Source organism: Heterodontus francisci, chromosome 4 (genome assembly GCF_036365525.1).
Source record: "Heterodontus francisci isolate sHetFra1 chromosome 4, sHetFra1.hap1, whole genome shotgun sequence".
Classification (NCBI taxonomy): Eukaryota; Metazoa; Chordata; class Chondrichthyes; order Heterodontiformes; family Heterodontidae; genus Heterodontus; species Heterodontus francisci.
In genome coordinates, this window is record NC_090374.1 from 45,239,285 (window position 1) to 45,253,136 (window position 13,852).

Below are 13,852 nucleotides of genomic sequence, written 5' to 3' on the forward strand. Positions count from 1 at the left end.
GCTGTAAATGTGACACAACTTCAGAACATCCTACATCCAGCAAAAGTGAGGAGTAAATGTGAAGAGTAATTTTTAACTGATTTCTTCAACACATGTTCATCAATAATGACCGATTGTACATATATATTCATATTTCTGTTGTCAAAAGAAGAAACACACATAATTAGCTGTTACATTCCCTTGTTGGTTTACAGGCTTCAGTTCACACATGCACTCCGAGAAGCAGCACAGATGAATGATGAAGAAGGGAAGTGAGTATTTCCAGTGCATGAATTTTAATAAGTTATGTATTGTCTTCACCATTTATGTGCATCTGTGTTAAAAGTCAAAGTAGATTAAATCAAATTTCTGCTCCTTTATTACTATGGGAGTGTGTTTTCTTGATTGATATTTAAGTTAAATATGGCCTTCAGCTCTGTTACTTTGTAACAGGCCTATTGATTTCCACTGAAAAGAAAGCAGTGCACTATATTAATGTAGGAGAATTAGGGGTAGCCAAGCAATCTTTATAAAAAGTACATTTTGATTGCTATATTTGGCACTCTTTTTAGCTATCCAAGTTTGAGATTTGAGAGAATCAGTGTTCTGTGCCTGTACGTGTTGAGTATCGAACAAGACTGAAATCTGATATACAACAAAGTAACTTACCAGCTAGAGATTCTTGGCTGTTACTTGATAACTGGTGCAATTGTACCTTTACTAGTATAGGTTCTGTAACCAATTTTCCATGTAACAATTTATAGTTTTCACACCTATTGCATTTTTCTAGATTTCCCAATCTGTCCCTGGTAAATTGAAGTCTCCTTGTACAAATGCACCTGGTTTTGTACAAAAACAATAACAACTTGTATTTATATAGTGCCTTTAACCTAATAGGATTGAGGGAAGAGGAGGTGGGTCTTGTGGACAAGATGCGCTCGGAAAAGGGTATGAGGGAAGATTGGAGAAAAACTAGAGAAAGATGCAAGCTCAGGACTCTAGCAGGGAGGAGCTTTAGAGGAAGTTTGGACAGGTGGGCTAGTGGAAGGGAGGAAGGTGTTAGAGGCAGCTGAACAGATGGTCTCTATCTTAATGACAAAGAAATCTATGAGCTTGCACTTATTGTTGGAGGTGTGGGTGGAGGAGACAGAGGAGAAGGGTTTAAGATGGTTTGCAGTAGAGGAAAGAAGGCAGGGGTTATCTTTTGCATTCCAGGATGATACTGGAATAGTGAGCAGTTTTAGCAGACTAGAGCTGGAGCTAATGGTGCTTTATTGGTCCAGCTTTTTAGCAGTGGATGGCTAAACTAGCTGTGCAGCATATCCTTTCAGGTCTGCGTCCCTTGAACTTAAGGGAGTGGGGATGAGGGCCATACCAGAGGGAACGGCCAGGGTGAGAGAGTAATAGTTTTATTGGGAACTAGGGCATCAAAGGTGTAGATGAGGGCATGGTTGAGCAAATCAGTAGCTGCAGAAGTGTTGGGTGAATGGAGGACCAAAGGCTAGACAGTTACGATTTTGAAAGGGCTGTTGTAAATCAATTGAGGAATAAATATTTTTCCAGGAATGGATACAGAAGAAGGTAGGGATGGAGTGAGAAAGGGGATATGGGTGGGAGAGTGATTCAAGGAAATGATTAGAGATGGCCTTTTCTATAATTAATATGATGGGACTAGCAAGACCATGTGAGCTGGCAAGGTCAAGAAGGGTGGGTTTGAATATGGATTGGGGAGTTTACATGGAGGGAGAGATGTAAGAAGGATAAGATGGTAGTGAACTCAGAGAGAGAGCTTGATGAGTTGAGATGGAGGTTGAAATCACCGAGGATGAGAAGTTGTTCGGTGCAGAGGCTGAGGGAGGAAAAACAGTGAAGGTAGCTCAGAGATTAAATTTTTATCCCACTTGGGAGAGCAGTAGAAAATGATTTTGAAAGAGGTGAGAGGGGTGGAATTAGGTGAGATGCTGAAAGGAGGAGAAAGTGCCAGAGGAGTAGGGGGTCAGGCCAAGGTGTGATTTGGTGGTAGGAGCCACACTGCCACCGTGGCGGTCTTGGTGGGGCAAGTGGTGGAAGGTATAACCCGACGGGGAGGCTTCATTAAGGGGCAAGGTATCATCACCCTTCAGCCAGGTTTCAGTTAAGGCCATGATGTCAATGCGATCATCCACAGTAAGCTCATGGATGGCAAGGGCCTTGTCCACAAGTGAACAGACATTCTGGAGGAAGATGCATGGAGGGGTGGTGAGAGCTGATCCGCTGTAAGAGTCCACAGAGTCACCAGTGGGAGGGGTGAGTTGAATAGGAAGGAGATTGGCAAGATTAGCCCCGGGTGGATACACTGGGCAGGAAAGACAATGAGAGATTAAGAGATATGAGGGGGCTGTTCACTTGGTTTTGATAAAATAATCCTTTTTTTATTGGTGTAAAATTACATCCACATAATTCTCCGAAAGTTCATTGTTCTGATAGTGGTAATATTTTCATTATTTTTACACGCTTTACACATTCATTTTGTTCCTCCACCCATACACTCCTTTGCCTATTGGTGGCAATGATTCCTAAAAAATGTGCTCTGTAAGGCAACTTGGGAAGCAATTTTTGCTGGATCTTTTTGGGTCTAAAGAGGTGGCCAGGATGGGGTCATAGTCATAGAGAGATACAGCACCGAAACAGGCCCTTCGGCGCACCGAGTCTGTGCTGGTCATCAACCATCCATTTATACTAATCCTACATTAATCCCATTTCCCTCTCACATCCCCACCTTCCCTCAATTCTCCTACCACCTACCTACACTAGAGGCAATTTACAATGGCCAATTTACCTATCAACCTGCAAGTCTTTGGCATGTGGGAGGAAACCGGAGCACCCGGAAGAAACCCACGAAGGTCACAGGGAGAACTTGCAAACTTCGCACAGACAGTACCCAGAACCGAACCCGGGTCGCTGGAGCTGTGAGGCTGCGGTGCTAACCACTGTGCCGCCAAACTGGGTCTTAAGCTGAAATGCCTGTTTAGCCTGTGTTGAGTGCAAGACACCATCTTGTTAAAGGATTTGAAGTTAGCGCTAGGAATGGCCGCTGAGAGGCTAGATAAACAGCTGAATGCCACTTAAAATGTCTACCCGCGCTCATTAAAGAGGCTGTACGGCATTTTGGTGACTCTTGCTTCAACTAACACTTTCCTTCTAACAGCAGCTAGCTACTTGAGAATAAACACATTGCTGATGTCTACTTCTAGCACTACTTTAAGTGCTACACACCATTCCATGGTAATTGCTGCTGCAGCAGAAAGGAGGACCTCTGAGACATTTTGGGACACTTTGTCAAGACTTCACCAACACTCAAGCATCATTTATTCAGGAAATTCTGTGAGGATTTCACCTGAAAAGAGTAGGTGCTGTACTGCACCATATATGAGTCAGCGGGAGAAAGGCAGTGCTTGGTCATCAGCAACTTGCTAGGGACCTCTTTGGTCTGACCGAGAAATGGGAGGAGGAGATGAGGCCAGACAGAGCAGCACCAACTGCAGCAGGAGCAATGGAGAGGAGGGCGAGATGGCACCTTTTCCCCCTTGCAGGTATAGGACATCCCTCCTCCTGGACCTCTTTCACCAGCACCTCCAGTGTTGCGCCCTCTCCAATGGTCCCTGAACAATTCTGCAACGTGTTTCTGTGTGCCAGCCAGCATGCTCCATGCCTTCATTGGAAGTAGGTGGGAGGAGCCCACATTTACTGATCAGGAAAATTGTGTCTAATTAGCGCTGGTTAAGGCCGCAGGCAAGTTCAAATCTTGATGATCAAGCCCGAAATTGCCTCCGAAATCCAGACTTTAGAACAGGTATTTCTTATTAGTGCAGCACTCATTTAGCACATGTTTTCACTCTTTGGCTAAAATAACTCCCAGTTTCTATTAGTGCTACTATATAAATGCAAATAATTGTTGAGTTTTTAATGAAGATCAGTTTTTGTTACAGTGTGCAACTCAAGTCTTCAGCTTTTTTTCATGAATCATTGCTTGTTTTTAGGTTGATAATGAAAACGATCAAGCACTCTTTAGATCTTTGTTCTGAGATTCTAGCAACCCAGGAAGTAAGTCTAATATGATTAATAACTCCTGTAGTTTGGGGTTGAAAATTGTTGCCGACATTATGTAATGTTTTATTATCTGCAGGTACTTTACATAGCAGTATCTTCAGTTGTAAGCTACTGTAGTTGACTTTTTTTGTATACGAACAAGAGTAGGCCATTTAGCCATAGAACGATAGAAATGTTATGGCACAGAGTGGCCATTCAGCCCATTGTCTCTGCACCAGCTGAAAAAACTAGCCTCCCAATCTAATCCCACCTTCCAGCACCTGGTCCATAGCCTTGCAGGTTACAGTACTTCAGATGCAGGTCAGGGTACCTTTTAAATATAGCAGAGCGAGCCCCTCAAGCCTGTTTTGCCATTCTATGAGATCTTGGCTGATCTGTGACCAACTCCATTGCCCCCATCCCTTAAATTTCTGTTAACCAAACGTATTATCAGTTTAAGATTTAAAATTAACCATTGACGTAGCATCAATTGCTTTTTGTGGAAGAGTGTTCCAAACTTCTACCACCCTTTACGTGTAGGAATGTTTCTTAACCACTCTGAAAGGCCAGGGTCTAACCTTTGGGCTATGTTTCCTAGTCCTTTACTCCCCAGCCAGTGGAAATAGAATAGTTTCTCTCTATCAGTTCCCCTTTAATACCTTGAAAACTTTGATCAAATCATTCCTTATCCTTCTAAATTCCAGGGAATGCAACCCTAGTTTGTCCAATCTGTCTTCGTAACTTAACCCTTGGAGTCCAGGTATCATGTTGGTAAATCTGTGCTGCCCTGTCTCCAAGGCCTCAGGTGTGGTGCCCAGAACTGCTCACAGTACTGCAGGTGTGGACTAACCAGGGCTTTGTATAGCTGTAGCACAACTTCTACTCCCTTGTATTCCAGTCCTCTTGATATAAAGGCCAGTATTCCACCAGTCATTTTGATTATTTTCTGTACCTATTTATGCCATTTTAATGATATATGTACCTGGACCTCCATTGTTTCAGCATTTTCACCATTTAGAAAGTACTCTGACCTGTCCTTTTTCAATCCACAGTGGATGACCTTATATTTTGTAATGGCATTTGCATTATTTTTCATATTTTAAATTATGCACAAACTCAGACCAGTAATATGAATTTCCGATACAACAATACCCTTCATGAGTAATCCCTATTATATTCAAAGTAATTTAGTGTAATTGTTTGCAAATATTTATTTATAGAATATATCATGGAGTTTTGTTAAAGCCCATGTAACTCAAAGGCTTCAAACAAAAGACTTTAGCCTCTTTACATTGGGTGCTGGCCTTGGTTCGGTGGTAGTGTTCTTGCCTGAGTCAAAAGTCTGTGGATTCGAGCCCCACTCCAAGACTTGAGCACATAAAGCTGACACTGGGCTGAGGGAGTATTGTACTGTTCGAGGTACTGTTTTTTTGAATGAGATCCCTGTTTATTCAGGTGTACATATACATGAAAAGGATCCCACAGAATGATTCGAAGAAGAGTTCTCCTGGTGTTCTAGCCAACATTTATTCTTAATCTGTCTTTTTGGCAGTTGGTTTATCTGATTATTCATTTCGATGCTGTTCGTGAGACCTCACCTTACCCATGGGAAGATTGGCTGCTGTGTTTGCCTACAGAACAGCAGTTCAAAAGTCATTAATTGGCTGTAAAGCACTTTTGGGGTGTCCTGAGGATGTGAAAAACATGTCTGTTTGTTCGTTCATACTTTCTTTCTATCTGCAGCTAAAGTGCACTCTTTCCATATAGAGGAAACAATTATTTGCTACATAGTTTTAGACTTAATCATCCTGCCAATACAGGCTAACACTGTTTGCTTTTACAGCACCGTTTGTAGGCCTTCAAAGATTTATGCATAATTAAAACACCCAGCTCCTTCTCCTGCTTGGCAGCCTTGATCAGTCAACCCTGCATGGTTGACATGTGCTTGGTGTTGGCCCTGCCAGCATACATAACATTGCATTTATCTTTCAGATGCAAATCCACTTTTCCCACCACACCACCCCCCCATCTACGTCTGTTGGAAATCTTTTTCTCATTGAGGGTTTTAATACTTGCACATATCTTTTTGTATCATCCACAAATTTGTGGATGGTTCCTTGATGCCTTAATCCAGATCATATATAAACATGGTGAAAAGCAGTGGTTCGGATAATAGTCCGTATGGACTGTGCTAATAACTGCTCCTCGTACAGACCACTACTATTAATAACTACCTTCTGTCCTACGAGAATTAAACTAATTCTTTATGCAACCCAAAATCTGCCCACTACTCCAACAAGACTATCTTCTTTAGTGGCCTATTATAAGGCACCTTATCAAAAGCTTTTTGAAAATCAAGTTACTCGCTGTAATTGGGCTACCTACATCCAACAGACTTGTTCCTGGGATGGTGGGACTGTCCTATGAAGAGAGATTGGGTAAACTGGGCCTGTATTCCCTAGCATTTCGAAGAATGAGAGGTGATCTCATTGAAACCTACAAGATACTTGAAGGGATAGACAGGGTAGATGCAGGTAAGATATTTCCCCTCAGCAGGTCTGGCAGCATCTGTGGAAAGAGAAGCAGAGTTAACGTTTCGGGTCAGTGATCCTTCTTCGGAAGAAGTGTCACTGACCCGAAACGTTAACTCTGCTTCTCTTTCCACAGATGCTGCCAGACCTGCTGAGTTATTCCAGCATTTCTTGTTTTTGTTTCAGATTTCCAGCATCCGCAGTATTTTGCTTTTAAGATATTTCCCCTGATTGGGGAGTCTTGAACCAGGGGACACAATTTCAAAATAAGGGGGAAGCTTAGGACAGAGATGAGGAGAAATTTCTTTACTTAGAGGGTCGTGAATGTTTGGAATTCTCTACCCCAGAGGGCTGTGGAAGCTCAGTTATTGAGTATGTTTAAAGCAGAGATTGACGGATTTCTAAATACAAATGACATAAAGGGATCTGAGGATAGCGTAGGGAAAAAAGCATTGAAGTGGAAGATCAGCCATAATCATACTGAATGGTGAAGCAGGCTCGATGGGCTGAATGGCCTACTCCTATTCCTAAATTCAACACTAATATGAGCACACAAAGAACTAGAGTGAATGCTGTTGACATTTTTACTTTATTCAATTAATTAAGTGGTTAATTGTTATAGTAAACACTTAATTATCATTAACCATTGAGAGGTTTTGATGAAAATCAATTACTGATTTTTTTTTGTTTGTTGTAGGAAGTTCACACATTGGAGAATGCAGTGCTTGAAGTTCAAAAGCAGAGGCTAAGTAATTGCAGTAGTGATGCATTTGTTTCCTATTACTGTTGTTATGACCAAGGCGGGAGGAGTGCACTGTTTATTCTAGTCCCACTTCTCTACAGGTCACAACATATATTTAAAATTTTCCCACTTACTCATACAGTCAATCATATACTCTATTTTTCCCAGAAAAGAACACACTAACCAAGTTTCTTTAATGAACAACAAAATTATCAGTTTATTACAGAACAAGCCTTAACCAGTAATGAAGTAAAGCATAAACACACACCATTTAAATTTTTAAAGTCCCCTTTTTACCTTAGCTACTCACACTCACACACACATTGGTCAACCTGAAAAATAAAAGGGATTTTTAAATCCAGAGCTCTGTAACAGACAAAAAAAAACTTTGGCTGATTACTTGCTCATTTTTCAAGAAAACAGCAGATGAGATATGTTGTTCTTAAAACTGGCGCACAGTCTAATCTCCGAGTACACGTAGGTCACTGGGATCTTGTAGAACAGTTCTTTTCAGGCGGCATTGAGAAATAATTTAGCAGGCTTTCTTCAAAGACAGGAGACGAGATGAATTGACACAGTGGACTTCTCAGGGTCTTTTAGAGATGCTGGAAAGCGAGCTGGGTTGTGGTCTTCTCTCCTTCCTTCACTTCTTCAGCAGCAGGCTAACTTTATCAGCCGCTCACTCCAGAAGGTAAAACACACTGACACGACAACCAAAAGCTTGTGAGTTTTCTGCCCCCTGAGGTGCGCGCTGCTGCTGCCGGGCTTGTCCAATCAAGGGGCACTACTGACTTCTCTGCCCACGTTTTTCTCTCTTACCAGGGTTTCTGTTCTTTTTTTAACTTGTCATGTGACAATCAGTTCATTAGTCATAGAGTTATACAGCACAGAAACAGGCCCTTCGGCCCATCATGTCTGTGCCGGCCATCAAGTACCTAACTATTCTAGTCCCATTTTCAAGCACTTAGCCTGTAGCCTTGTATGCTATGGCGTTTCAAGTGCTCATCTAAATACTTCTTAAATGTTGTGAGGGTTCCTGCCTCTACTACCACTTCAGGCAGTGTGCTCCAGATTCCAACCACCCTCTGGGTTAAAAAGTGTTTCCTCAAATCCCCTCTAAACCTCCTGCCCCTTACCTTAAATCTATGCCCCCTGGTTATTGACCCCTCCACGAAGGGAAAAAGTTTCTTCCTATCTAACCTATCAATGCCCCTCATAATTTTGTATACCTCAATCATGTCCCCCCTCATCCTTCTCTGTTCTAAGGAAAACAACCCCAGCCTTTTCAGTCTCTCTTCATAGCTAAAATGCTCCAGCCCAGGCAACATCCTGGTGAAACTCCTCTGCACCCTCTCCAGTGCAATCACATCCTTCCTATAGTGTGGTGACCAGAACTGTAGACAGTACTCCAGCTGTGGCCTAACTAGCTTTTTATACAGCTCCATCATAACCTCCTTGCTCTTATATTCTATGCCTCAGCTAATAAAGGCAAGTATCCCATATGCCTTCCTAACCACCTTATCTACCTGTGCTGCTGCCTTCAGTGGTCTATGGACAATTGTTGCCAAACCAGTTCTTTCAGTGTCCCCTTGATGACTGTCTTGCAAAAGGAAATTGGTCCAACATTTGACTATGAATTCCTCAAAAAATATTTTTACCAAAATTAATAGAATCACTTCCATAACACTGTATAGAAATAAATACTTTGGTAAATTGTATTCTAGGCCACTAGTGTGCTGTATCAATAAAGTTATGTCTTGGCTATCTAGAGTATAACATTCTACTCTGTTCTAAATTCAAAATGTAGAATTTTTGTTTTGTCAGGAGGCGAAATTGTCAAGAGCTCAGTGCACCCAAACCTGACAATGCATCCTTTAGCCAGCTTAGGAGGCACAAGTAGAAACTAAATTGATTGTTTGTAATAGACACAAGTGTTTAACATAGTTAATAGGTAAGCAAGTAGAAACATGCTTGAGAAAGTACAGGTTTCTTCTGAAACAAAAATAATTACAAATTGGGTGTACATCCTTAATCCTCCAAAAACTGAAACAGCAATGTATGTATTCTTTTTCAATTTACTTAGTGTTAAAACGAAAGATGCAAGGTGTGTTAAAGGACATGAGAGCTGAAAAGAGGAAACAGCAACAATTGCTGCAACAACTGGAGAATGAACTTCCAAAACGTGGAGAAAAAAACTTGCTAGAGCATGTGAAGATTGTGACATTAATTCAAAAGGTTTTGCAGGTAGAGATTGCCAACATTTAATAACCAAAACAAGTATTTAAATATTAAACGTTTGCTTTATTTTATATATTCAAATATTGAACATTAAGTTTTCTTATTTACTTTTTGAGATGTTCTCCCTTTTTTCCTGAATACCTTGACTGCCTCTGATGTACAATTCCATGGACATTGGGCTCCCTTTATAATTCGCCAGATATTCATGCTTCACATGTGATCCTGGCCAGCAAACCAGAGTTTTCCACTGTGAATATGCAACCCGTGATTTTCTTCTCCATTAAAATAATGAGGCTGGCAACTGTACAAGTATAAACCTCCGCTCTAGTGTTGGCAGGCTATTCAACTGCTAGGAGAATCACTGCTAAATCCAATTCTGACTCCTTCCAACATCCACACACACACTTTCAGGCAGGGTCACCGAAGGCAAGCTGAAATTTGCATTTATGTACTGCTATATCACATCTCACAGAAAAACATTTCGCAAGCAATTTCAGTTTAAAAGTGCAGTGACAGGTATGCAAGGAAACGCAGCAGCCATTTGCACAAAATCAGCCACCTTACTGCTGTTCGAATAGTGCCACAGGAATGAGCAAATAGTAAGCAAAATACTGCAGATGCTGGAATTCTGAAATTTAAATAGAAAATGCTGAAAACACTCAGCACATCAGACATCATCTGTGTAGAGAAAAATGTCGGGTTAATGCTTCAGGTTGATGACATTTTGTTAGAACCAGATGATGTAGCAGAATAGCAATGGGGAAGGGAAGCAAGGAAAATCTGGAAAGGCGGAAAGGGCTCCTCTGGCCAAGGATTAAGAAAAAGGCAGGTGACACCAGAGATGTCTGTTCCCTTCTGTTTTTCTATCCTGTTGTCAACATTCACATATTCTCTGAGTCTCGGATGCACCCTATATTTCTCTTTTTTCTCATTATTGCCTTTTGCCCAACCCATCACAACTTGATCATCTCCTGTTCTCCACCAAATAACAAACTATTTCTTCCTCTGGCACGGTTCCTTCCTACCGGCTCTTCATCTGTAATATATCCCAGTTTTTACAAAAGGTTATTGATCTGAAACATTAACCCTACCTTCCCCTCTCCACAGATACTGCCTGCCCTGATGAATGTTTCCAATATTTGCTGTTTTAGTTAGAGGCAGATAGGATATTTGTTTAATATGTCATCTGAAGGACAACACCTTCAATAATGATCAGGAACTGTGACTGAGTAGTTCAGAAGTGCCCCTATTGCAGTCCCAAATGAAATCAGCTACCTTGGCACAAACTGAAAATTGTATGTTATAGTGTGGTTAGTAAAGCTTCAATACATGTTGCCTTTGTTGTGTCACTGGGGAACCATATTTTTATTTTCTATGGAAGTGTGTTAAACAGTTTAAGAAGTAACCTGAAAATCCTGAAAGTTTTTCTGTAATGATTTGGAGAATAATCAAAGTATTGACTTTTATTTTAACAGGGTGTTGTTCTTGCCAGTGGAGTGAACTGGGCCAAGGATCCGGAATTGAAGGAAATTATTTTACAGCTAGAGAATAATCCACTTGATGAAGTAGATTCAAACCACTGATGTTTTCCAATTGCATTTAGTGGTGAAGGGCAAAATGAAGCTCAGTTTAATGTGCAAAGAACCTACACCATCACTGCCTGCTTTCTACTAGAATGGGAAGATCTACATTCTTGAACTCCTCTTGATTAAATAGGTGTGCTAAATATGAAAAGTGAACAGTCAGAATTTTATTTTAATTATCTTTAAGTATAGCTGTCTTTTAAGTTCAACTTTTTTCATAGATGCTAATTTCATGTTGCAGTAAATTTAAACTACAATTGTTTGGTCTTCAAGTAATATCATATAATAATTGTTTTTTTTAACCTGAGTAACAACTATAAAACAAGCCTTTGAAGTGAGTTTTGTTATGGTTGTTTAAATTGCCCTTGTAGAAATCTGAATTATATCTATCAGCCACCTGATCAATACTGAATATGACTTGGGAGGTACTCAAAATTTACACAAAAGCTGATGTGTAAAATTAACTACATTTTTTGATGGGTTTGTACTAGGACTCTCTTCCTTTTCTCTTCTTCCCCCCCATTTGTATCAAGTTTACTTGTACATACAAATACTAACTTTTCAAGAACGTTTGGAACTGTCTCCAGTTAAGCCATCGTAAAGTGTAATATATCTATACATAATTACATTCTGCAAACTTGCAAATACAAATGACTGTTCATACTGTGTATAATTTTATGTTTAAGTAATATAAATAAAACACTCTGCCTGTTATTAAGTACTTCTAATTTTTTTTGAGGACTCTTAGAATTATGGACATTGGTTCATTTGGGAAAATGAAAAGATTCCATGGATGTGTTTATTTTTAGAAGGGTCACTGAGATGTCTAATTTAAAAATAAACCTTTACTGGATGTCACATGCCTTAAGCTCAATAAACAACAGAAACCTTGGTGACTTGGAGATGTTTACAGAGAAGTGACATGTCAAGATTTATGGTGGCCAGGAGGTTTCACTTTTGGGATATTTTGGTTCACCTGGGGTGTGGAGAATGTTGAAAGCAGTTGGGTTTGTAGCCTGCTGAAAAACACCCAATTCCTCTTTCTCCACTTCTTTGAAAAAACCCTGCAAATCCAGTGTGTGAGAGCTAAAACCCCTTAAGCCACATTTCTCCTGAGATGCTCCTGGAAGGCCTGCCAGATTAATTCTCAACCCTGTCTGAAAAGAACTGCTCCAGAAAAGATCCCAGTGACCTGCCTATGTGTACTCTGATGCCAGACTGTATGCCATTTTTGGGACACAACATATCTCAATTTTTCTTCAATAATTAGCAAGTATTAGGCCAAAGTATTCTTTTATTTTGTTTTTTGGAAAAGACCTCTGCAGAGAGAAGTCCTTTATTTTTTGTTTTTTCCATTGTGTGCGTGTTGGGTTTTTAAAAAGGGAACTTTCATATTTCAATCTGTGTGTTAATGCTTACTTTGTTACTGGATAAGTCTTGTTTTCTAATAAACTGATAATTTTGTTGTTTATTAAAGAAACTGGGTTGGTGTATTTTATTCTGGGATACAGAGATTATATGATTGACCGTATTGGTAACTGGATAAACATTTAAATATATGTTGTCACCTGTGCAGAAGTGGAACTAGAGAAAGGCTGTGCACTCCTCCTGACTCGGTCGCAACAAGTCTCATAAACTAGTGTTTTTGTGTATGTGTGAGTACATAGATGGATATTGTTACAGACAGGTGGTAAGGGGTGTGGATGGTTCCCACTGTTAACCTCCCGACTGACTGCAATCGTGTTTTATTTAAAATGATTTAGTTCCTGAGTGCCTTTAGGGGCAAAGAAACAGACAACTGATTGGTTTTCTTGTAGGTATAAAACAGAAGATTAACTATTTTATTGAACAATAGTCATTCCCTGAAATGTTCACAACACTGCTCACTCACGCGTTCACTCGAGAAGATAGAAGGCAAAGGGTAGGAGTTCAAGGTGTGTTAGGTGTTCATTATTTATGGTAAACTTGTTGAATCTTAAAAGTAGGGCAGTGTCTTAAAAAAGTGTAGGCCTCGGTGTTTGTAGACTTGAACTTGTGCTGTTGTAGATTTCTGGTAGTTAAGATTTCAGACTGGAGATGACAGTCACTTTCAGTTCTCTGCTGCTGCAAGCTGAAGTGTAGAATTAGCAGCAGGGCTTCTTGTTTAGGCTGGATCTTGCCACAGCCCCTGGCTGGACTGCCTTCTGTGATGTTGCTGTGATCTCTTCTCCAGAGGGTTACCTTATAAAGTCAAAATCCATCAAATTAGAGTTTATGTTAGTTAACATATGGGCTTCTCCCCCGGTGTAATCACACAATAGACTAGGATGTAGAATCTTTGGTTATCTATTGATGTCTGGATGAGTATCATTCTGTTATGATGTGGTTGCTTCACACCAGCTTTGTCTCAGAAGAAATCCATTCAATTCGGGACGGACTCTTGATGGTTTCAGGATGGGCATAGTCAACACCTTAGTCTGGAATGTTTCCTTTGGTCTTTTCAAGATAAGCAGTTTGAATACACAGATCAGGTCACCTGACCTTTGGTAGCCATCTTGCAGAACATTGTCCACCTTTTCAAAGGAAAAGTCAATTTTAGAGAGTCCACATTGAATAAAGTTCGTATCTTAGAAGTTAGGAATGTGATATGTCTTCACTGGGCATGACAATAGACTAAGTCTAAGAAGTGCTGTTGTATATGAGAATGGAAAATATGTGGTGATGGTGACAGA

The 13,852-nt window shown here is 40.4% G+C and overlaps 1 protein-coding gene across 2 annotated transcripts in view; it reads left to right on the forward strand.

Moving 5' to 3' along the window:
* The window catches only part of cenph (centromere protein H), a 32,985-nt gene extending 21,130 nt beyond the window's left edge, over nt 1-11,855 (forward strand). For both annotated transcript variants that reach the window (XM_068028801.1, XM_068028802.1), the window contains exons 6-10: nt 195-251; nt 3,999-4,062; nt 7,276-7,327; nt 9,404-9,564; nt 11,034-11,855. In XM_068028801.1, coding sequence (XP_067884902.1) covers nt 195-251; nt 3,999-4,062; nt 7,276-7,327; nt 9,404-9,564; nt 11,034-11,141 — 442 coding nt within the window. In that variant the 3' untranslated portion in view covers nt 11,142-11,855. The remainder of the gene's footprint in view (nt 1-194; nt 252-3,998; nt 4,063-7,275; nt 7,328-9,403; nt 9,565-11,033) is intronic.
* The last annotated feature ends 1,997 nt before the right edge of the window (nt 11,856-13,852 follow it).